The 24,625-nt window shown below is 38.6% G+C and overlaps 3 protein-coding genes across 3 annotated transcripts; 1 reads left to right on the top strand and 2 right to left on the bottom strand.

The window, feature by feature from the left end:
* The first annotated feature begins 61 nt into the window (after positions 1 to 61).
* On the top strand, positions 62 to 9,746 carry LOC119693270 (EEF1A lysine methyltransferase 2). Its single transcript, XM_038116108.2, has 4 exons — positions 62 to 395; positions 959 to 1,095; positions 8,611 to 8,770; positions 9,579 to 9,746. Exons 1-4 carry the CDS (start codon positions 206 to 208, stop codon positions 9,731 to 9,733), a joined length of 642 nt encoding a protein of 213 aa, XP_037972036.2. The 5' UTR covers positions 62 to 205; the 3' UTR covers positions 9,734 to 9,746.
* Positions 9,747 to 18,627: 8,881 nt separating this feature from the next.
* Positions 18,628 to 21,564, bottom strand: LOC105390767 (motile sperm domain-containing protein 2). Its single transcript, XM_011562121.3, has one exon. It carries the CDS (start codon positions 21,375 to 21,377, stop codon positions 19,986 to 19,988), a length of 1,392 nt encoding a protein of 463 aa, XP_011560423.2. The 5' UTR covers positions 21,378 to 21,564; the 3' UTR covers positions 18,628 to 19,985.
* Positions 21,565 to 22,944: 1,380 nt separating this feature from the next.
* LOC105390765 (adenosine 5'-monophosphoramidase HINT3) lies at positions 22,945 to 24,483 on the bottom strand. The gene is made up of 3 exons (XM_011562120.3): positions 24,119 to 24,483; positions 23,593 to 23,786; positions 22,945 to 23,233 (listed from the first exon to the last, which is right to left on the bottom strand). The coding sequence occupies exons 1-3, from the start codon at positions 24,444 to 24,446 to the stop codon at positions 23,207 to 23,209; spliced, it is 549 nt and encodes a 182-aa protein (XP_011560422.3). The 5' UTR covers positions 24,447 to 24,483; the 3' UTR covers positions 22,945 to 23,206.
* Between the last annotated feature and the right edge of the window lie 142 nt (positions 24,484 to 24,625).

The raw sequence follows: 24,625 nt of genomic DNA, 5'->3' as shown, positions 1-24,625 counted from the left end.
GAATATTTTCATTTTAATTTTTTTTGGCCAACACTAGAAATGTCATTCTATTCTGTGAAGAAAATCTCTCTATTTACTCTTTGTTTCCACTTTTATAACCTCAAAAACAAATCAAAACAAAATACAAAACTAACAAAGCCGACCAGTTTATAACTTTTATTTACAATCAAAGACTTATCACACAATATACAGGCTACCCGCCACCATGGATGAGCTAGAATCTTCAGAGCTTGGCACTCAAACGTACTGGCAAGAGGCGTACAAGAAGGAAATCGCCAATTTCGATGAGCATGGGGACCCTGGCGACGTCTGGTTCGGAGAAGACAGCGCGTGCCGCGTCATCGACTGGATCTGCAACTGCGGGGTGGCTAAGGACACGGCCATCATCGATTTAGGTAGTTAAATCATGATAAAATCTGCCGTTATCATGCCAAGACCATTTCCAAGGTCAACTAAAACACTGTCTTCGGCTTTCCTCGTGCAATCATTACTGGGTATCATCATAGAATAACAAGTACAAGCTAGTCTCGTTATTCTATGGTATCATGCTCCAATCAGCATAATGTTCTACATCCTTCATCCAATATGGATGAAGGATGATGGCGTAGTGGTTAGTGACCCTGACTACTGAGCCGAAGGTCCCGGGTTCGATTCCCGGCTGGGGCAGATATTTGTTTAAAGACAGATATTTGTACTCGGGTCTTGGGTGTTGATATTTATATTTAGTATCTATCTATCTATGTATTTGTGTAGATATATCAGCTGTCCGACACCCATAACACAGGTTCTGCCTAGCTTGGGGTCGGATGGCCGTGTGTGAGATGTCCCCACATATTATTATTATTATTAATATGAAAATGACATTACAAAAATATTTTTACTACTACAAACTACTTTTCTAAACATTGTGTTGTCTACTATACTGTGTTGAAATCAGAACAGCCATTAACTTTTACAGGTTGTGGCAATGGCTATACGTTACAAAAGCTATCAGAAGAAGGATTCAGTAATTTACTAGGTGTAGACTACTGTATGGAAGCCATAACATTGGCTGAAAAGGTTTCAAAAGAAGAATTCCCTCATATTAAATACAAGGTAAGTTATAATTAGTTATGATCTTTAATATAATATTTTATCTACTGCCAGACAAAGACATAGATATTTCTAAATAAGAACCCAATAACTTGACTCAATTTAATTCGGTATGTTAAGTAAAATTTTTTGATGCTAATTCCAAAACCGTTTCAATATATTATCTTCTTAATAAGTGTCTCATTCTTAAAAATTTAAAATATTCAAGGATTCCGATTATTTTATCAAAAATTAAAATATAATTTGTCCTTCAAGACGCTGCGCAAGGTTAAAGTTTCAACCAAAGAGAATAAAAATGTTCAATTGTTAAATGTCACTTCTGTCAATCTAAAGTGTAAATATTCACAGAGTTACGATCTTGATGACGTCAGCGGCTGCATGGTAGATGTAGTGTATATAAGCTATAGTATATATACAAGCTACAGTCGCTTGCAATAGAAACCAACAATCATGTAAACAAATATGGCGGACTGACATTGACAGCGTATTGTTTATGCCCATAGTGATGTCATAGTGTTCTAATTAGATTAAATATATAAGCCATAGACTATAAAATAAAACTGATTATATATAAAAAAAGTGTTTATTAAAACAAATTTAAATCTTCGTCTTCGTCATCATCACTATCAGAAGTGTCGCCGGTGACCGTAATTATAAATGGAACCACTATGTCATCGCTTGCCATGTCTAAAATGCCGTCGAGCTTTTTCATTTCTTCCTCTTCCTTTTTAGGGTTCCGTAGCCAATATGGCAAAAACGGAACCCTTATAGTTTCGTCATGTCCGTCTGTCCGTCTGTCACAGCCGATTTACTCGGAAACTATAAGTACTACAGTGATGAAATTTGATGGGAATATGTGTTGTATGAACCGCTACAAAAATATGACACTAAATAGTAAAAAAAAGAATTGGGGGTGGGGCCCCCCATACATGTAACTGAGGGATGAAATTTTTTTTTTCGATGTACATACCCGTGTGGGGTATCAATGGAAAGGTCTTTTAAAATGATATAAAGTTTTTTAAAAAACATTTTTCTTAAAGTGAACGGTTTTTGAGATATCAGCTCTCAAAGTCGTAAAAAGTATGTCCCCCCCCCTCTATTTTTATAACTACGGGGTATAAAATTCTAAAAAAAATAGAGGTGATGCATGCTAATTAACTCTTTCAACGATTTTTGGTTTGATCAAAGTATCTCTTATAGTTTTTGAGATAGGTTGATTTAACTGTAATTTTGCTGCTACGGAACCCTTTGTGCGCGAGCCCGACTCGCACTTGGCCGGTTTTTTCGTTTTGGTTAATTATATTAAGCTCTTGATTTTTTTTTAAATTGTATTCAAATAATATTAAATTAAAATAATTTATTAAATTAAAAATAAAAGATAACTTTAGATTACGAACAACACTAACTTTTCAATGACTTATAGAGTTCGATGAGTAAAAAACTAAGATGAGAGCTTGTCAAATACTTCGAAATTTTTACGTTGCAAATGTTTTAACAAATTTAACTTATAAATACAAGTTAAATCGTGTTGAAGATAATGTGAAAACAATGGTGTGTTCGTTGAAATCAGACTATGTTCATAAATTGATCGAAAATGTATGTGATTACGGAGTAATCGTGACAATTTGGTTTGTTTACATGATTGCTGGTATCCATTGCAAACCACTATATGTATGTAAAGTGTCATGACAGCTGATAGTGTCATGTATCAGCTGGCATGACCAAATAACATGTATAAGTAGTGAAACTATCGGTCAGTGTGCACGTGGCGGCTAACCAACCTTTCCCTATAAAAGGCCAGCGCAGAGGCGACCGGCTCTCAGTCGTTCGGTAGCCGCCACGGAGGCAACACCTCCCGACGTACCTATGTAAGAGTATGCCTAAGTACTAAAACTGTACATACCTGTAAACTGTACTTATATGATTGAAGACAAATAAACATATACATTATATACAAGGAGTATCAATTCTACATTGGTAATATGAATAAAATAACCATAGAATCTGTTGCATTGATATATTGACCTACATTATTGATATATATTTTATTTTAGATTCAAGATGTCCAATCTACCACCATTGGACAACTTTGATTGTGATGGTGATCCCTCTGGCGTAGGCCTAAAATGGGAGAAATGGAAGCGTGGGTTAAATATCTATTTGGAGGCAGCCAATATCGATAAACCAGAGAAGAAACGAGCTACGCTACTACACATGGGTGGTCTCTCTTTACAAGAGATATATTACAACGTACCTGGCGCCCATGTAGAGAGCAACGAAGACCCAAACACCGATATCTACCAGATTGCCGTAAGCAAACTAGATGAATATTTCGCCCCCAAACAAAGTAGGGTCTACGAAAGGCATGTTTTCAGACTGATGAAACAAGAAGGAGGTGAAAAGCTAGAGAAATTTCTCATCAGATTGCGCAAGCAAGCCGACCGATGCAAGTTTGCTAACAAGGATGAAAGCCTTATCGACCAAATCACCGAAAAATGTGCGTCGGTTGAGTTGAGAAAGAAAATACTGCAAGCCGGTGATAGTGTCACACTTGATTCCATTATCCATGACGCCAACACTCTTGAAAGCGTCTCTCGTCAACTGGATGAATTTGGCAACAAGAATTCTGAGGTAACAATTAACAAAATCCATGCAAGGAAAAGTACCTTCAACCATTCTGCTTCTGGGAGGAGCAATGACAAAAGGAGATGCATTCGATGTGGCAACGATCACCTTGGAAAGTCATGTCCAGCCATAGGAGTGAAATGTAATAAATGCGGAAAAAAGGGCCACTACGCGAAGTGTTGCTTGTCAGGAAAACCTTTCAAGCGCAGTAACCCAGATTCTCACAAATTGAACGTGCCTGCAAAAAAAGCCCGTCATTCGGAAACAAATAACGAAGAGATTGATTATGTGTTCCACTTGGATGACGATACAAACATTAAATGCATTCTAGGGGGAATAGAAGCAAACCTATTGATCGATTCGGGAAGTAAGTGCAATCTCATTACGGACAAAACCTGGAATCAACTGAAAAGCCAGAAAATCAACGTGCATGACCAAGTGAAGTCACCAGACAAGGTATTTCTGGCATACGGCAGTAACCAACCACTGGTCGTCCTTGGGTCATTCAAAACAACGATCAGGATTCATGATAAAAATGAAGTAGCTACATTCTTCGTGATCAACGATGGCACCAAAGATCTTCTTGGAAAAGTCACAGCAATGGCACTTGGAGTATTGCATATTGGATTAAAAGTGCAGGATGTGCTACACACAGCTGAAACAGCTATACCGTTTCCAAAATTTAAAAACGTGCTCATTGAGATTCCAATCGATACGACTGTCAAGCCAGTTGTCCAACCTTATAGGAGGGTTCCTATACCCTTAGAACAAAAGATAAATGACAAATTAAACCACCTCGTACAAGCAGAGATCATAGAAAAAGTTGAAGAACCATCCAAGTGGGTTTCACCTATGGTACCGGTTCTCAAAGAGAACGGCGAAGTTCGAATCTGCATCGACATGCGACGCGCAAATACTGCAATCGATCGAGAAAACCACCCTTTACCAACAATGGATCAGCTACTGCCAAATTTCAGGAAAGCGAAACTCTTTTCTCGACTTGATATAAAGGATGCTTTTCATCAACTTGAGATACATCCAGATTCGCGTTATATTACGACATTCATTACCAGCAAAGGACTGTTCAGATACAAACGGCTCATGTTCGGAATTTTTTGTGCACCAGAGATATTCCAAAAGACTTTAGAACGGATACTAGCTGGGTGTGAAGGAACAGTAAACTTCATAGATGATATTGTTATTTTCGGATCTGATGACATAGAACACGATAAAAGACTTCAACAGACTCTGAAAGTCCTGGACGACAATGGTGTCTTACTAAACCAGAAGAAATGTCTCTACAAGATAAAGTCAATTCAATTCCTTGGACACACGCTCTCTCCAAATGGTGTGAAACCTTTGGCCAAATACGTGACGTCAATACAAGAATTCAGGGCACCTTCTACCTTAGAAGAGTTACAGAGCTTCTTGGGACTTGTTAACTTTGTGGGAAAGTGGATTGCAAATTTAGCAACATTTATAGAACCCCTAAGGAAACTTCTGCGGCTAAAACTAGGTAAAAATGCCAATATTACCAATATATGGACCGAAGAACAGAACAAGGCTTTTAACGAACTGAAGTCGTGCCTGAGCAAAATAAAGACCTTGGGATACTATGACCCAGCCGATAAAACCTAAGTAATTGCCGATGCAAGTCCAGTGGGTCTCGGACGGAGCAGTCCTCATTCAAACTGACTCTAGTGGAAGCAGAATCGTAGCCTACGGAAATAAAAGTTTGAGTGATTGTGAGAAATTTGTATAGCAAGGAGTTTGAGCTAGTAAGCGATCACAAACCTTTAGAAGTCATATTTGGCAAACACTCCAAACCGTGTGCTCGCATCGAAAGATGGGTTTTGCGACTTCAGTCGTATAAATATAAAATAATATACAAACCAGGGAAAAGTAACATTGCAGATCCTTTATCCAGGTTATGTGTCGGTAACAAGAAAGAAAAGTTCGACATTACTAATCATGTAAATCAGATTGTCGAATATGCAAGACCTGTAGCAGTACCACTTCAGGATATCGAGAGATTCTCTGAGAATGATGACGAGATAACAAAAGTGAAACAAGGTTTATATCAACAAAGTTGGGATCCTTCTGTAAGCAGTTTCAAAATATTTGAAACCGAACTTTGTTTCCAAGATAATGTATTATTGAGAGGTAATAAGATCGTTATCCCAACAAAACTCCGTCAGCGAGTATTGGAAGCTGCGCATGAAGGACATCCGGGTATTGTGGCCATGAAAAATCGATTACGCACGAAAGTTTGGTGGCCTAAAATTGATAAAGAAGCTGAACAATTAGTAAAGCATTGCAAAGGGTGTACTTTAGTATCAGCTCCCAACCCACCAAATCCAATGAAGAGACGAGAACTACCTGTAGAACCATGGGTTGACATAGCCATGGACTTAATGGGCCCCTTACCATCTGGAGAATATATTTTTGTGGTGATTGATTACTACAGTCGCTACAAGGAGGTCAAAACTTCAAGGAACATCACTTCAGCTGAAATAATCAAAATGCTAAAAGAGATGTTTTCTAGGTTAGGGTTTCCTAGAAGCATTACCGCAGATAACGGAAAGCAATTCACTAGTGAAGAATTTAAGACTTACCTTCAGGAATGTGGTATCACCCTTTACAGCACCATACCATACTGGCCCCAGCAAAATGGAGAAGTGGAGCGACAAAACCGGAGCATTTTGAAGAGAATCAAAATAAGCCAACTTGAGCGGAGAAATTGGAAGGAAGAACTTTTTAACTACTTAATGATGTACAACAGTACACCTAACACAACAACGGGTAAGACACCATCTGAACTCTTTTACAGAAGACAATTTAGAGACAAAATACCTTGCGTGGCTGACATAGCAAACAAGCAAAGTATAGACGACTCCGAAGTTAGAGATAAGGATAAAAAGCAAAAAGAACTTGGCAGAATCTACAGTGACCATAAAAGGAAAGCGACAGAACACACATTGGCGGAAGGTGATAAGGTGTATGTTAAAACCTTGGTAAAAGAAAACAAACTAACACCTAATTTTTCCCCAGCTTCTCACACTGTAACTAGGGCAAAGAGTAATACCGGTGATGTTGAAATACGTAATGACTTAACAGGTCAGCAATACCGAAGGAATGTAGTACATTTGAAAAAGGTAGAGGGACAGTGGAAGAGTGTGAATAGAGATGAAAACGATACCATTAATGAAGAAGTAGATGAAGAAAAAAGCAATGAATAAATAAACAAAATTTATAGTTAGAATTGTTGATTATTATAATAAGATAAATAAGCATGTATATTGTAATAGAAGGAAAACATAAACTGTAAATTATATTTTGATAGCATAAGAAAACTATTGATTAAAGTTGATTCAAAATCTATTAAAAATATCAAAACTAATAAATATAATATTAAGCGATATACTTAATTATGAGATAATTTGTAATTTATCAGCTATGTATTTTTTAAGTGAAAAAGGAAGAGATGTAGTGTATATAAGCTATAGTATATAAATAAGCTATGTATGTAAAGTGTCATGACAGCTGATAGTGTCATGTATCAGCTGGCATGACCAAATAACATGTATAAGTAGTGAAACTATCGGTCAGTGTGCACGTGGCGGCAAACCAACCTTTCCCTATAAAAGGCCAGCGCAGAGGCGACCGGCTCTCAGTCGTTCGGTAGCCGCCACGGAGGCAACATCTCCCGACGTACCTATGTAAGAGTATGCCTAAGTACTAAAACTGTACATACCTGTAAACTGTACTTATATGATTGAAGACAAATAAACATATACATTATATACAAGGAGTATCAATGGACAACATTTCAAAAAACTAAAGCTGCTATAAATCGAAAACCATTTCGAGATTTAGCTCTAAAGGCCACAAAAAAAATGTTTTTGTATTTTTTGGATGTATCATTTTCGAGAAAATCATAAAATAGTAAAAAAGTGCTGATGACGTCATGCATCAGGTGCTATGCATTTTGATGATCAAAGCCTATAGATTTAAAAACAAAGTAACTTTCACTTTCATTTTTGATTGACGTTGACGTTTTATCGTGACGTTGTTGTTTATTTGGGTCATTTTCATTAATTCTGTTCTGACACTTTCTGACTATTTTTTTTATTTATTATTAAGAGATGACCTCTATATAATATGTCCAAGAGCATGCCACCGCCTACACAGCTGAAAAAATGCTTCTGCTTATTTTTTTACATGATAAGTACCTACTTTCTATCTTTAGAAATATCAAGGTCATTTGAAAATGACCCATTTGTTGGTTGGCATGTAAACAAAGTTTAAATGTCACTTGTCAGTGTCATTTATGTTTTTTTTCAAGACTCAGGCAATAGACAAAAATAAAAATTGAGCCTAATATGTGACGTCACTTCCGGTTTTAAAATAATTAACTTTAAAGTTAAAAATAATATGCAAAAATTTATGTATATACAAAATAAAAAAATACGGGTCCACTAATTTTCTATAAACTTTCCGAATAACTAATAAAAATATAGGGTAAAGAAAATGAAATGTTGTCCATTCTACAGTAGCGAATGACGTCATAAAATCGTCGAAGAGCCGATCTTTAATTATTTTTTATTAAATTAACGAGAGCAGTAAAATAAAAAAATATTCAAATTAGTGTCTCAAATTCCAAAATACTTCAATTTAAAATTATAAAAACAATCACCATAAAATTTCTTAACATACCGAATTCTACCAAAGCACAAACTTATGTGTTGCCCAAAAATTCAGCCAACCTCAATAGCTGCTTTCCATACCTACTGAAGTTGTGCTTAATTTGACATCCTCAAAAATTGGAAACTGATGGGAATTTTCCTTTTATTAAAAAACCAAACCAAGTAATCATGTTGATCTCTGTTACAGGTATTTGACATAACAACAGGAAACCTAGAAGATCTAGGCTGCAAGTTTGGTCTAGTGCACGACAAAGGGACCTATGATGCTATCAGTTTGAACCCAGATAATCCAAAGGAACAGAGAGAGAAATATATACAACAAGTAGTTGATATGCTAGATGATAAAGGTGAGGTGATTTTATTCTGTAAAAAAGCATTAAGCTCCAGTGGTGGGCCAATCTCATCTGCTGAAGAACTGATGACTAGGGGTTCTCAAGTGTATACCAAAAAGTTGGACCTAGACAGGTGACTGGATGAGGTAGGCTGATGTCTGAGTATTGTAAAGCTCCTTGGGAGGCCTAGAGTCCAGCAGTGGATGATTACAGGCTGATGATGATGATGTTTGAAATCTCTAGGTACTTCAAGGTCACATACATGTGTGATGCCTAGATTAGTCTAGTCATGGTCAAAGAGTGCAGCTTCCAAACTTAAACATAGGCCCTCCAGCCAGTTGAATCAATGCTATCAGCTTTAATTTCCCCATTAACAGATGCAACAACCAAAACTACAAGAGTAAGAGTGATGTAATTGTGATTCGTTTGTATAATGTAATAAAAAAATAAATAAATAAATAAATATGTGGGGACATCTCACACACGGCCATCCGACCCCAAGCTAGGCAGAACCTGTGTTATGGGTGTCGGACAGCTGATATATCTACACAAATACATAGATAGATAGATACTAAATATAAATATCAACACCCAAGACCCGAGAACAAATATCTGTGTTTAAACAAATATCTGCCCCAGCCGGGAATCGAACCCGGGACCTTCGGCTCAGTAGTCAGGGTTACTAACCACTACGCCATTCGGTCGTCATAAGTCCGTAATTGGCCTATATATGGCTTACAGAATACCTAAACTATTATTTTGTCTTGTGCTGTGGATTTTGTGAAATAAATAAATAAAGAGCATAATTCCCTGAATGTTCCAGGCCTGTTCGTGATAACCTCGTGCAACTGGACATCGGATGAGTTGGTCAACCAGTTCAGCGACAGGTTGCGGTTGCGGCGCGTGATCCCGACGCCGCAGTTCAAGTTTGGGGGGAAAGTGGGGAGCGTCGTGTCATCCGTCGTATTTGAGAAATAAATGAGAGATGATATTTGATAGTTTTACTGCCAGTTTCTATAACTCTATCTATCTATAACTGGTAGTTACTTTCATACGATTTTGACAGATTGTTACTTTTGATTATGTCAAAATCGTATGAAAGTAACTACCAGTTATGTATAGATAAAGGTTTCCGTTCGCGCACATTATGTCCAGGAGCAGCGTGCATTTTATTTGAATTAGCCCCACTATGCTGGGGCGTATTTTCGTATAAAACACGATTGCGATGCGGCCTGCACGTTGCGCCCTGACATAATGTGCGCAAACCTACTCGACATAGGTACTACGCACTAAAGTCTTAATGGGGGCTCCCATTCACGGGCGCGCCAATCCGCGGATTTGTCACAAGTCTTTGCGACAAATCCAAGTCCAATCGACTGGACTGCAAGCACTGAGCACTCAAGGCTCGTATATGTGTAGGCGATGAAGGATTTGTCCACGGAACGGTAGGCTCGGGGCTCGGCTCACGGTGCGTGAAGTGAATGGGGTGCTTAACGGCGAAATCGGGGGCTAACTTGCCCTGCGCCCTATCCCTCAATTAGTTCTATGAGTGCAGCCAGAGAGTGAATAATAGTTGGTTGATTACAATATTAACACACACGCACTCACGCCTTGTACTAATGTACTCCCTTGCGGGGTAGGCAGAGGTGCATTGCTGCACCCACTTTTCGCCAGAGTGTTATGTTAGTCCCAATGTAGGTAATAGGGGGTGGGCATATTGCCATTTTACGGGCACATCCAAGACCCGAGAACAAATATCTGTGTTTAAACAAATATCTGCCCCAGCCGGGAATCGAACCCGGGACCATCGGCTCAGTAGTCAGGGTCACTATACACTACGCCATTCGGTCGGTCGATTACAATATTAGTAGATATTATGTAGATAGAGCTTAGACAAGTAGGCCACACTGAGATAGAGTCATCCATCACAAGATTTGAACTTTGGCCCGAAATCAAAACACGTGTTTACCATACCTATTAATAGTACTAACTTAGTGTACTTACACATATCTTACTCATGTACATACAGTTCTCCCATATTAATAATGCGCATGCAAATCTTCGCAAACTGTCGTATTCCCGGAAACACCCGAATCATTGAATCGTAAAATGTAAATCAACTCAAAAAAGAATTTAAACAATTTGCAAACCTGAATTTCTAAGTAATGTTCCGAAAGAATATAAATTTCTCATCTGGGTGGCGCGGCGGTAGAACATGCGGGGGTCCAACTGTGGGCGCGTCCAGTTCCTCGCGTCCCTCTGGGCAGCATCAGGCAGCAGCATCCTCCTCCAGCCTCGCAGCTGTAGCTCGGAGGACATCCTCTGCTACCCGACTTGCACACTCCCAGCGCCTTCTCCTCAACAGCCAATTTGTCTCCCGGCGCCATCCATGTTTTTGTAGAATTTTATTGTATTTTGTCCACTTGATTGTCATGTTTATTTTCTTCAAGTTTCTTATATTTAATTCATTATTATTATTTATTGGAATTTTAATCCTATAGATTATATGAATCGTCCATTTTCATTTTATTTTTACTAACATTATCACTCACACTACTTTTTATGTAGGTAAAAGTCTTTTGTTTTTAATTTATTTTATTATTCGGTCCGCCGGCACTGCCACGGAGGCAGGCCGGCTGGCAGGGTCGCCATGTAATGAGGCGAGCAATCAAGAACACGGTTGATGTGCGAATGGTCTTTATTATTAATATGAAGTACGTATTAGGTACCTATGTATGGAGGGAAGGTGTTGCCACACTACAAGAGCCTTAAACAAAGCACTTGCATTTTGATCCTTGTTCGAAAGAAGTAGTAGTCAATATCATGTGACACATAATCGAAAACAATTTGGGCGGTCGGTGGCTGTCACCGATCAGTCAAGGGTCTCAAGGTCAAGATCAGTATTACTTTTGTGGAATTATAAAGAGCTGCAATTACACATCGTTCTTGTTATTTTTTTCAAATGTGAATTTAATTTCAACTTTGATTATTTTTGACAATGCCATATTAAACTAACTTGACCGTTATTCAAAGCTTAATATACATGAGAGTAGCGTACTTGACTTCCTGTCTGTACTAGCCGTCCGGAAACCGATCCATCGCGCCATCTTGAAGACCACGTGACTCGTCCATGCTTCCGCCACCACAAATAGGCAGATGATTTTATACTTTTTGAAATCATGCTCTCGTCATTGGCGTCTTTGATTTCAAGCGGTGCGGACGTGCCCAGCTAGCATTAGCTGGAACCCACCGCATTTCTGTACTAAGTCGTATTTAATCTTAAATTTGCTTGAAATTTTTATTTCATTATTTTTCTACACCAGTGTTGAAATAAATGTGAATTTTGTGCTTAAGTGACCCTGGTTTGGATCTCAGTGCATTATTATATTGGTGAGCCTTATTTGGCGAATTTGGTGAGTTTTTGAAACATTATTTTAGGCGTAATGCCCGTGACTTTCGAAATAGTTTTCGTTCAGGTCAACGAAACAGTAAATTAAATATAACTTCGGTTAAATTTTAAACAATAATTATTTGCTTACTTTAGCATTAGCTATTGCCCGTTTCTTTTTGAATTTGTTAGTGTTAACAATGCACTTTTGATACGGAATAGGAACAGAAACAAGATTTATGATCGACATTGTGATTAACGGTGTTACCGTTCGGTTTCTGTTTAGAAAATGAGTGAACCCGGTCCATCGACGAGCAGGGAGGCAGCGGAGGTCCCGGCGGAGGCGGCGACGGCGCGTGGAAGCAAGCGAGCGCGCGCATCCAGCACCAGCTCCAGCTCCAGCAGCGCCAGCTCCGACAGCTCCAGCTCGTCCAGCGCCGCGCGCCGCCGCCGCCGACACAAGCGGAAGAAGAGGCATCATGGTCGTAAGCTCAAACAATTAATTAGTGAGGTGTCAGGTCTAAAGAGGCAATTGGCTAGCAGAAATAGCTTCCCTGAACTAGACTCCCTGAATAATGAGGATGTTGACATTATTGACCCAAATGTGAGCGGGGAATTATTTGAAGCTGATTCAGATAAGGAATTAGGGTTTAGTCTCCCGTTTGCCACCAAAACTAAGGAACCAGCTATACCCTCCACATCCCCTGAGATGTTGGAACAATTAAAACTGCTTCAACGCTTTGACCAGGAACAATGGTCCGATGTTCGGTATTCAGATATACAAAAACTGTATGTACACAAGCCAGGCTTTACTAACCTAGATCCTAATGAAGAAGTGAGGCAATATGATACGTCAAAGACACTCATTAACACCGAGAAAGCTTTTGCAGGGATAACTTATGGTTTATTAAAACAACGTGACGCACTACAGAGCGAAATGCGAGATTTTCTAATGTGGGCACGCCAGGCTGACCAGCTCAGCTACGAAAATATTTACACAAAGCTTAACGATATTTTTACGACAGGTGAGTACGTTAAAGCTACCAATGATACATGCCAGCTCGTGTGTGGTCACAGGGCGGAGCTAATTCAACACAGGAGAGAGGCAATTTTGGCATCCGTCAAGGATCCCTATTATAAAAATGCATTACGAAAAATTCCACCCACATGCACTACATTATTCGATACCGAGAAATTCAGTGCTGTCCTTGAAAAAGCAGGAGGCATAAAGAGCGTTTTCTGGACAAAACAAAAGGATCGCAGTACTTCTGCTCCGCAGGCCGATCCTGGAACCTCCTCAACACAGGACTTTTCTACCAGAAAACCTGTGAAACCAAACTACAAGCAGGTTGATCATGGCCGTTCTAAACAATCAAATGGTAATTTTCGGGGACGAGGAGGTAAGGTTTCAGGTTTCAGAGGAAGAGGTACGGCACACAGAGGATCAAGGAAGCGCTCTCCCACTTCCCACCGGGATAGTAGAGCACAACATAAACGAAAATACTGACTCTGCCAGAATATTCCGTGCCGGCCAAATGGGTCGCTACTACCACAACTGGGAACTGCTCGGGGCACCGCCCTACATTCTCAACATAATCAGAGGTTACCGTATCCCATTCGTAACCAAGCCGCCGTTGTGCATGCCAAACCATCGCAGCAACATAACATTACCCTCAGTAGAAATGTCTCAGGTAATAAACACAATGATGCAGCAAGGTGTCTTGAGGGTGGTAGCACCGTCCCCCAGTTTCATTTCGACGATTTTTCTGAGACCGAAAAGCGACGGCACGTCAAGACCAATATTCAATTTAAAAAGTCTCAACAAATTCGTTATGGTACAAAAATTTCGTCTTATAAACATTCATCGTGTGCCAGACTTCCTCCAGTCACAAGATTGGATGGCAAAAATAGATTTCCACCAGGCATACTTCCATCTGAAGGTAGCTCGAGGTCATCGTCGGTTTTTACGCCTAATTTACAAGAAAAAACTTATGGAAATGACGTGCCTACCGTTCGGTCTCAGTTCAGCCCCGAAAACTTTTGCATCCATATCCAATTGGATCGCACAGAGGCTCCGCGAAGAAGGTGTCCGCATACTGGTATATCTGGACGATTTCTACTTGGTGCACCAGAACCGAGACATCTTGCTGGACCATGTGACCAAAACTGTAAAACTGCTGGAAAATCTGGGTTGGAATATCAACAAACAAAAATCAATTCTAAAACCTCAGAAAGCTCTGGAGTTTCTGGGAATTATTTGGGACAGCTGGAACAATATAAAATATCTCCCCGAGAGAACAGTAGGCAAAATACAAAACCAGCTTCATGCGATAATCAACAAAGACCAAGCTTCCGTCTTAGAGTTGCAGCAAGTGGTCGGCATTATGAATTTTGCCAGTTTTGTCATACCGAGGGGGAGGCTAAACTATCGAGCCACTCAAAAACAGGTCAACACGCTGCTAAAGCTACAAATAATAAAATCACGCCCATTGCCAAAAAATGTACTTGTAGAGTTGAAATGGTGGGTACAGAACTGCAGGAAAACTTCACAAATACATGTGTCTCTCCCTATGCATTACCTAACAACGGATGCGAGCGACATCGGCTGGGGAGCGAAGTTAGACCACGAGAGTTTGGAAGGCACATGGACTCTGTCAGAACAAAGCCTTCACTGCAACCAAAAAGAAATGATTGCCATACTAAACGTCTTGCGAGGTCATGGTCGGCACCTGAGCTCGAAGGCTCTACTCATCCAGTGCGACAACCAAACGGTAGTCTCCTACTTGCGCAACGAGGGGGGGACCAAGTCTACTCAGTTAATGAACCTGACAATGAAGGTATTCCATTTAATAGACCATTACAACATCCAAATGTCTATTTATCACATTCCAGGCAATTACAATCAAAACGCCGACCACCTATCACGCCACAAGGCTCCACCGGAGTGGCACCTGTTACCCCAATTAACGCAGGTAATATTCCAAAAGTGGGGAACTCCGTCAGTAGATCTGTTTGCGTCTCAAACGGCACATGTAGTGGAGAATTATTGCTCTCTCGACAGGTCAGACCAACAAGCATACTTTCACGATGCCTTGAGTCGAATGTGGGACTATCCCCTAGCTTGGGTGTTCCCGCCTCCGTATTTGATTCCCAAAGTGCTAGGTCACCTGAATACAGCCAAAGGTCTATACCTGATCGTAGTGCCAAGGTGGGACAAAGTGTTTTGGAGACCAGACCTGAAGAGCAGAGCAACTGCAGCCCCGTTCACAGTCAGGAATCTCAGCCATGTCCTAGTCGACGTGACGACCGGCCTTCCACCTCCCAAAGTATCGGAGATGACACTGGAAATCTGGAAATGTGGGGGTGGAACCAACACCTGACCGGCTGGTCGGACTCGCAAAAAAGGTTACTGTCCTCGAGTTGGCGAGAATCGACCATGAGGACATACAAACCTGCATGGAGAAGGTGGACGGTCTGGTCGTCAAAGAACGGCATAGATCCCTTTCAGCCATCTGGATCTCAACTGGCAAGATTCCTAGCTGACCTTCATCAGGTTGACGGATTATCTTTAAGTACCATTTTAGTTCATAAATCGGTAGTGTCCACTTTTTGCAATCCCAACCTCGAAACTAAACTTAGTTCACATACACTTGTGAAACAAGTTCTAAAATCTATAGCTCTTGCTAAACCAAAAAGAATAAAACCTCCAATATGGGATGTGGATGTCTTAACAAACTATATAAGTAAAAAAGATCCTAATCCAAGAAGTCTTTACGAAGTGTCGAAATTTACAGCTGCTATTCTGCTGCTTTGCTCTGGGCGTCGTGTACACGATTTAACATTACTCAAAATTTCACCAGAGTATTGTACCATAGAACAAGATGTTATAATCCTAAGACCTGTTTTCGGTTCCAAAACTGACAATGCCACACATCAGCAGTCTGGGTGGAAACTAATGAGAAATACTAATAATTTATCATTAGATCCAGTTCATTGGGTAAAACTCCTTATTAAGATATCTGGGCCCCGAAGGGAGTTAGTTAAAACTGATTTCCTATTTCTGACTACCGCAGGAGAGGCAAAAGCTGCGTCACGCACTGTTATAAGTGGCTGGATTAAAAAGTTGTTACATGAGGCTGGCATAAGTGGCACCCCCGGTAGCTTTAGATCAGCTGTTGCCTCTAAAAACTGGGTCGAAAACTTCTCATTAGATGATATCCTCGAAAGAGGCAATTGGAAATCAGCTAATACATTTAGAAAATTCTATTGCCGTGACATTATTACTAGAAGGCCTAATAATCAGACACTGATCTCTTCTTTATTTACTCCCACAAATACTACATAAGTGATTGACCTGTAATTAAGCTAATCAATACATAAGATCAATAGGAAGTGATTATATAGGTACATAAATGTGTGTATAATTTTAGTACATAAGTACTGATTGTATAATAAATCAATAAAATTACGCATGATAAAAGGATAATTTACTTAACTCTACTATGAATACAACATCATATTTAATAAAAATGCATTATTCTTATTACCTACTCTTAGTACCCTCTATAATAAACATCACATCTTATAATTGTAATATTTAAGCAGATCACATTGGCATCATAAGTCCACCACCACCAGGCGATAACAAACACGTCTCTCATGTATATTATGCTTTGAATAACGGTCAAGTTAGTTTAATAGCTACGTTTTACCTAAAAATAAAACGTTTATTAAACATACTTACCTTATTCAAAGCATAATACTTTAAATTCTGCCTGGTGACATTTCAGTGGACGACCGAATGGCGTAGTGGTTAGTGACCCTGACTACTGAGCCGATGGTCCCGGGTTCGATTCCCGGCTGGGGCAGATATTTGTTTAAACACAGATATTTGTTCTCGGGTCTTGGATGTGCCCGTAAAATGGCAATAGGCCCGCCCCCTATTACATTGGGACTAACATAACACTCTGGCGAAAAGTGGGTGCAGCAATGCACCTCTGCCTACCCCGCAAGGGAGTACATTAGTACAAGGCGTGAGTGCGTGTTTTTTTTTTTGTGTGTGTGTGACATTTCAAGACTCAATGACGAGAGCATGATTTCAAAAAGTATAAAATCATCTGCCTATTTGTGGTGGCGGAAGCATGGACGAGTCACGTGGTCTTCAAGATGGCGCGATGGATCGGTTTCCGGACGGCTAGTACAGACAGGAAGTCAAGTACGCTACTCTCATGTATATTATGCTTTGAATAAGGTAAGTATGTTTAATAAACGTTTTATTTTCAGGTAAAACGTAGCTATTATGAGGCACATTTAAGAATAAAATATACGTCACATTGATAGACTTCACTTTGCCAATAAAGCCACACCCAAAAGACCAAGTTTGTAATTGTAATATTATTGTGAATAATCAGTGCTGTAAATACTTTTGAACTGAGATTTAAAATTTTTAATATAAACCTGTGTTTGAAATCCATTTCTCCTTATAATATAAACCTTGTGTTATTCAAACCTTCTTTCATCCATCTTTACATCAGCTTCAGTAAGACACTTGAAAAGTACCTACTGTAACATTTTCGAAGTAAATTTTAATATTATGGAATATTATGAATTATCGAATCAAATTTCGTTACTGATAAATCAATTATCTCTTTTAGCACCAATTACATAATTCTACTAAAATTTCATGAAGAAAATGCAATTAACCACTCTTAATACATAATAGTTTTCTATCGCTCGGGAATACGACCGTTGCCGAACAATGACGAAGATTTCTATGTGCATTATCAATTTTGGGGAACTGTACGTAAGTAAATATGACGAATCTATTCCAAGGAAACATGACACTTGGTCTTATGTGCATAAGTAAAAAAGTATACCTACCTACTTACCTCCAAAAAATAATATGCTAAAGTGTATTTGCATTCAGACTTGCGACCAAAGTCAAATTTTAAGTAATGTAAGTGTACCTACATAATCAATTTCCAATTATCTGTCTACACCTATTGTATTCTAACATAAAGAAATATAAATGTTTATTCTAGGTAAGTACCTACTTACTCTTATAATTAATAATTCCGTTCAGAGAAAAATGAAACATATTTATTAGGTATTATTAAATGTTTTAAACAATATATTATTATATTTATTACACTTTTAAATATATTTTCATACAATTCAGCATTTTATGACTCAAATTCTATGACTAATATTTTAACACAGTAAGTAGGAAATACATAACTATGTTTACTTCCTACACAACAATTATAACTTACATTTTGTAACTTAGTTACTGCAAAATATTGCAACAAATGCCATAGGAAGGGAATGTTTTTTCGTAAGAAAATGAGTTTAATTAAATATTTTCCGAAGTTCTACTTTGTCTTCCATAGATTTTTAAACATAACTGTAGATAGGCTACATAATTTATAAAATCGAATTTATGATTACACATAGTTTACACATATAGTTTTGCATATAGTTTTACATATAGTTTATTAGATATAATTTTGAAAAAGGCAGGTATCTCAGCCTTTCTTTCTTACAATACATAACATAATGAATACCTACAATGTAAAGTTCTCAAACCTAACCAAAACAAAAAAAGTTAATTTAGGCCACAAATTCCCATTAATCTCAAAACAAATGAAGTAGACCAAATGCGTTGTTCTCCTCCTATCTTTGTAATTATTGTAATTACTAATTCTTAATCTTATCAAACATATTACACTCATCCAAAATACATAATCAGCTCAAGGATTAATAGTTGATTATGTTACCAAGTCAAGTAGCACGTGGATTAGGTACTAGGTACCTTAAATTTTATTATTTAAATAGGTATTTTACAGGAATAACAAGTTTGTATTAGACGGTGACAGCAACAATTTTATTCACCAGATAACATTTATCTGACCATTGAAAAATCAATCCTAAGAATAACAAAACACTGTCCCTAATTAAATGTCATGCACTGTGATCTCAACTTTATCGCCTTTGCATTAGAGTTGGTAATGGTATAGTAAGACTCCAATATTATGAGAACAATGATTATTAAACCACAATAGAACAGATTAGGTAATTAACTCTCTCCCTTGTCATGGCTTTTAATTTAACTACACAATAAATTGATCAATCAACCTCTAAAGGTGGCAATAGGCTTCTGACAACATGAGGTGGCAGAGACAATGTGTCACAGCATCACAAATGGTTTCTATGTAGTTCTATGAATGTGTCGTGGAGCATCATGCCGCCAAATATATCCTATAAAAACCCGTTACGATGCTGCGACAGGTCATCACTACCAATTTTCACCTTAATTCTGAATTCTGACTTAATAATTAATCTTAAATACCTACAAATCTGTGATTAAATAATATTATATACCTATATTTTTATGATAATCCCAAGGCCATTACTAATGTAAAGTGTGTAACCATCATTGCAACACCTTCAAATGACTAAATGTGATGTGGGTACAACCTTGAAGACAAGTTGGTAAACAATTATCACTATGATGCTATTTTGTAAGGTTAGGCAACTAAAGCTATTTATTTAATCCAAACGATTTTGTGCTGAATACTTTTGATCGCAAAGCATAACAAACTAGAACTATCTCACACCAATTTAACACTTAGAAAATCTACCCTCTCACTCACACCGCAATGATTATGTTCTATTCTTTTGATTCAACTCTTTGATAACTTGACGCCTCATTTTCTCAATCTTCTGCATCAGCCTGCAGTATCTAACAAATGTCATCACATTTAACATGAAAGACGTGAACGTTATACCGTATAACACCAAATCATAGTCTAAGGAGGTGCCGAAGAGCACCAGACGCATGGGCTAGATCCTCTCACAGTAGCGGTCCTCCAGGCTCGCGGAGTTCTTGTACGTGAGGTATCCCAGCAGCACTGCAATAGCAGTGAGGATCAGAGTGGCTATTTGGTACATTTTCAGGATCTTAACATTCTTGTTCAACATTTCATAGTTCATCTGCAGGTTGTTCAGGGAGTTTGTTACCGAATCCGGCTTCTCTGAGCTTCTGTAGTCAACGACATTGCCATTCTTCGGCAGATCCTTCTCTGGAAAGTGACACTTCAACCTGTACTCATCCACTTTGCTGCCCGATGAGTTTTGCCAGACTTCAGCAAGCTCCTTAGAAGACAGGTCTGTCTTCGGTATTTGCACTGACATGACAAGGAATCTGTCTTTTGTGACTGTTCGTAAGTGGAAGCCAGGCTGGACCACAATGTTCACGGTCTGCGATGCTCCTGTAGTGAGGACACCAGAGCTGGGGCGGACGCGGAACTTCTCCGGTGACGTTGTTCTGATCTTGAATGAGAGTGCACTTTCGTCCATGTTTGTCAGAGTGAACTGGCCAGATATTTCATCATTTTCGCTCTTGAAAACAATTGTATCATTGGGGTTGATTCTTAGCATCTCTCCAGGCGAGTGCTGGTTGTCCCCGGGCTGCTGCTCAGCAAACGTGACCTTTTTGGGAGTTTGCTCACCACTGCCTCTGCTCTCTGGTACAAACTCGAAAGTATAATCATCATTGCCGCCCCAGCAAGTCAGGGCTTGATCCGGACTGACCAATTCCTTCAAATTGTCTTTACTAACAAACTTCATCATTTCCACGGCTTTCGCTGGCAACAGAGACTTGATGACCTTGAAGGCAGCGGACAGGACCCAAGGCATTTGGAAAACCAGGATCTGGTGAAGGAAATATGGGTAATAGTGCTTCATGAGCTGGATGAAGTACTTGATCAGCTCCATGTCAAGGTTGCTCAGACCGCATCCATCCATATCAAAGAACAAAGTGATAGGTTTCCCATTCTCCTCCCTCTCAACTCGATCAAACCAGTAAATGATGCATTTCTTCAGCTCCTCAAAGTCTTTCTGACCTTTGACATGCAGTTTCGACTTGACAATCAGCAGCAGGTGGCCGTCGAGGTCACGGCCGTGGGGGAAAATGGCCCCCTCCTTGATGTAGTCTAGACGGATGTTTGTCTCGTTAAGGTCGGAAGCTCCGACGGTTTTCCGCCACAGCATAAGGTCCCAGAGCATGTCAGCCGCGCCTTTAGCATCGTGGTCGTCGTGGGCTATCAGCCTCTTCAGGTAGTTGTCGTCCTTAACTCGCTCCAAATCCACAGGGTTGAAGTCGCCTGGTGGGTTCGGGACCCCTTCTTTTAAGCGAGCTTCGAACAAAGAGCGTACGTCTGCTGGGGTCGCCATAGTCGTTGTTATTCGGATATTTCCATAAACACTAATAACTGGGATGTTTTGAAACAGGAATTCGCACTGGGAAGTTTTGAACTTTGAATGAATTAGAAAAATACCTGATTACTGATAGGCAGACGGATTTTCGGTGAATTTGCGCCTGTCCCTGACAATCTGTGAATCTGACATTGACTAGTGATGGGAATATTGTGTTTTTTTTATATACATCCATCGATCTTTTTTAAAGGTGTACCTAAATCGATTAGATAAGGATTCGATTACATTAAACTCATTATAGAACTCACAGAAAACTTTTTACAGATATTTGATAAGCAGAACATAAAGGATAGGAATAATATCCCTCACACCTTGCTGCAGTCAGTGCTTCATATAGCCAATTTTCAAGTATACTTACATAATAATATAGTCGTAATGATAAGTATTTTATTCTTAAATTACTTTACAGAAAAGCAAATCACTTACAGTAACGATACTGATTTTCTCGATTATATCAAGGTGTACCAAAGAGCATTTTTTTTATTCAGATGTCCCATGATTATACTGAGGGCTAAGTCATTCGAGTCTCGAGTCTTTTTACCTTAAAATTGGAAAAAAATCTTGTTCGTTTCCCTACTGAGATTTGTCCGCCTATGCGGTTGTTTTGGCTATATCTTGGTCATACCTTAATTGATTTTAGATTGGAATATATCATTGTAAAGCTTATAGAGATTGGTTATGTTTTTAAGCTGTAGTGCCTGAAAAATTTACGGATAAAATTCTTTTATAATTTAGCTTTTTTGTTTTTAACTTTCGTAACATTTTCTTAATGTTTCTTCTATTTTGAAGCACTGTGTCTAAACTAAGTTAAATATTGCGCAATTAATGATTATTATTAGTTGACTAAGGTGTCACCAATGCAAAACAACCAAATAAGTATTGTTTTTTTTTTTTTAATTAATTTACTTTTAAACATAAATTTTGGCATAAACCTATAAAAAAACTTAAGTAACTCAGAAATGGTAACATTTCGGATAATGAATTATGGGGTTCAATCAACGCCTTCGTCTACAACCCACCTGGAACCCACCCAACCCAACCGCCTGGAAACGCCTTCGTCTACAACCCATTTAAAGGAATACATCGACTTTCCAATCACTCTGTATGTATGATAGTCGATAGCATTAAATGTACTCGTACATCCCTTTATTGTTGACATTCAAATGTCAAATCAATAAAAATGTTTTCAATGCACATTTTAGGAAAATAATGACCTTTGTACTTCTTTGTTCTGTGGCTTTCATTTCATTTATAAATCCTAATATTATAAATGAGAAAGTAACTGTGTCTGTCTGTCTGTTACTCTTTCACGCCAAAACTACTAAACGGATTTGAATGAAATTTGGTATTCATATGGTCTAGACCCTGAGAAAGAATATAGGCTATTTTTTATCCCGGAATTCCCACGGGAAAACTTTTTAAGGCGAACCGAAGCTCGCGGGAACAGCTAGTGTATAATATATTCTGTCCTTCATCTTCGGATTAGCAAGCCCAAGCGAGTGTTTTTTTTTAAATAAAAAATGAGTTAGCAAATAGGAAAAGTATATATTAAGTTTAAAATAAATAATAACACATATATACTAATGTAAATATTTAGCTAGAACATAAAATTTGCTAAACGCATCACTCCTCTTGATAAAAATAAACTATTTTGTCAAGAATTGTAGTCATTTTCTTGCTTGAGCCATAGCAATGGAGATAACTGCTGTTTCAGCTGCACTATTTTATAATAATTTTCATCATTTGGAATATTTATTCTTAATAAATTAGGCTTCTTTGCTTTTAAATCATAGCTTGGAAATGACGTACTCTGGCTGAAAAAGAAACAGGAAAGTTGGGGTTAGCAGTTAAATTGTAACAAGAAAATAATGAGGGGAGGGTTTGTTTGTTATATTGAGGGTTTGTTATTTTACAGATCCTTCTTCAAGAATGATGTCATTTTACAATGAATAAAGCTTGAGGCAGACTGTGGTGATGACAACTACAATGTTAAGCTCCAATTTCTCCATAGTCCGTTAGATCATAACCAGGTAAAGGTTGTTCAATTATACATCATCTCCATATTAAATTCTTGACAGACGTGTCAAAAGTCAAGCAATAATCCCTGGTTATGCTCTAACCCACTATGGCGAAATTGGCACTTAAGATAGTAGAAAAAGACTAAAACACTTACCGAGACAAACCAATACGAGTTCTTCATGAAGACAAGCCGCGCCACATACCCCAGGTCCGCCTCGGGGGCGATCACATGCAGGTGTAGGTGGTGCACGGAGCGGAACGGCGGCCAGTGGAAGCCGAGCCGGGCCGTGTCCTCCGAGTAGTTGTTCTTAGCCAACAGTTCCTTCGCTACTGATAGCATTCTTTCCACTGTAAGGTGAAATTTATATGTATAGGGTTAGTTGAATGTTGTTTAGGAAAAAAGGTTATCATACCCCAAGGGTCTTAAAAAACTAAGCCAATTTACATAAGTAGGTAACAAAAACTCTGCTATGGACAATGATTTCAAAAGGAAGGATATGCCCATCAGAACGTTTTGTCAAAATAAATACTAATTTCATACAAATTATGACAGATTTATGAGGTTTTAGGGCCAACGCGATGGTGTCATTTTCTAGAGCGGTTGGGCCTGTCCTTACGCTAGTAATATATAAGTCAATGGCTATGGAACTTAACTTTGGATATTTTAAAAGACATCTTACCTAGTTCCTTATCAGCTGGGACCAGTGCTTTAGCATCTTCTATATGCCTTTTAGGTATGACTAATACGTGGTATTTGCTTGCTGGTTTGATATCTCTGAACACACAAACTTCTTCATCTTCAAACAAAATTTCCGTGTCGGTTAATTTGTTGGCAATATTGCAGAATATACAAGCAGATTTTGCCGCTTCGGGTGTCGTAGGGGCACTCATGATTAGTATGATATATAATACGAAACTTAAACCAAAAAATATGCGTAATATATTAGAAACTTTACTTGACTTTAACTTTTTCCAAATAAAATGGAAAATATTCGCTAAGATTGGCATTTTACTGTGCGCATTGAAAACAAAGCAGCTGTCTTTTTGACGTTTTGCACCATGCATCACAGAGCAGCTTAAATGTTAATATTCTGAGATATGAAGTGAGCTCGATTAAAATAATCGATTCGAGACAATCACAAAATGAAATGTTTGAGAAGTAGGCACATAAATGATTAGGGCTTATC

This window comes from Plutella xylostella, chromosome 11 (genome assembly GCF_932276165.1).
Source record: "Plutella xylostella chromosome 11, ilPluXylo3.1, whole genome shotgun sequence".
In the NCBI taxonomy this organism is placed as follows: Eukaryota; Metazoa; Arthropoda; class Insecta; order Lepidoptera; family Plutellidae; genus Plutella; species Plutella xylostella.
This window is presented reverse-complemented; position numbering and strand designations above follow the sequence as displayed.

Excerpts from the sequence above, each read along its gene's own strand:
- LOC119693270 (XM_038116108.2), top strand. The coding sequence starts at position 206 with ATGGATGAGCTAGAATCTTCAGAGCTTGGCACTCAAACGTACTGGCAA. Across the intron at positions 1,096-8,610 it reads TCCCTCATATTAAATACAAG|GTATTTGACATAACAACAGG; the intron begins GTAAGTTATAAT and ends TCTCTGTTACAG. Across the intron at positions 8,771-9,578 it reads TGATATGCTAGATGATAAAG|GCCTGTTCGTGATAACCTCG; the intron begins GTGAGGTGATTT and ends TGAATGTTCCAG.
- LOC105390767 (XM_011562121.3), bottom strand. The coding sequence starts at position 21,377 with ATGGCGACCCCAGCAGACGTACGCTCTTTGTTCGAAGCTCGCTTAAAA.
- LOC105390765 (XM_011562120.3), bottom strand. The coding sequence starts at position 24,446 with ATGCCAATCTTAGCGAATATTTTCCATTTTATTTGGAAAAAGTTAAAG. Across the intron at positions 23,787-24,118 it reads CCCAGCTGATAAGGAACTAG|TGGAAAGAATGCTATCAGTA; the intron begins GTAAGATGTCTT and ends TTCACCTTACAG. Across the intron at positions 23,234-23,592 it reads ACTCGTATTGGTTTGTCTCG|CCAGAGTACGTCATTTCCAA; the intron begins GTAAGTGTTTTA and ends TTTCTTTTTCAG.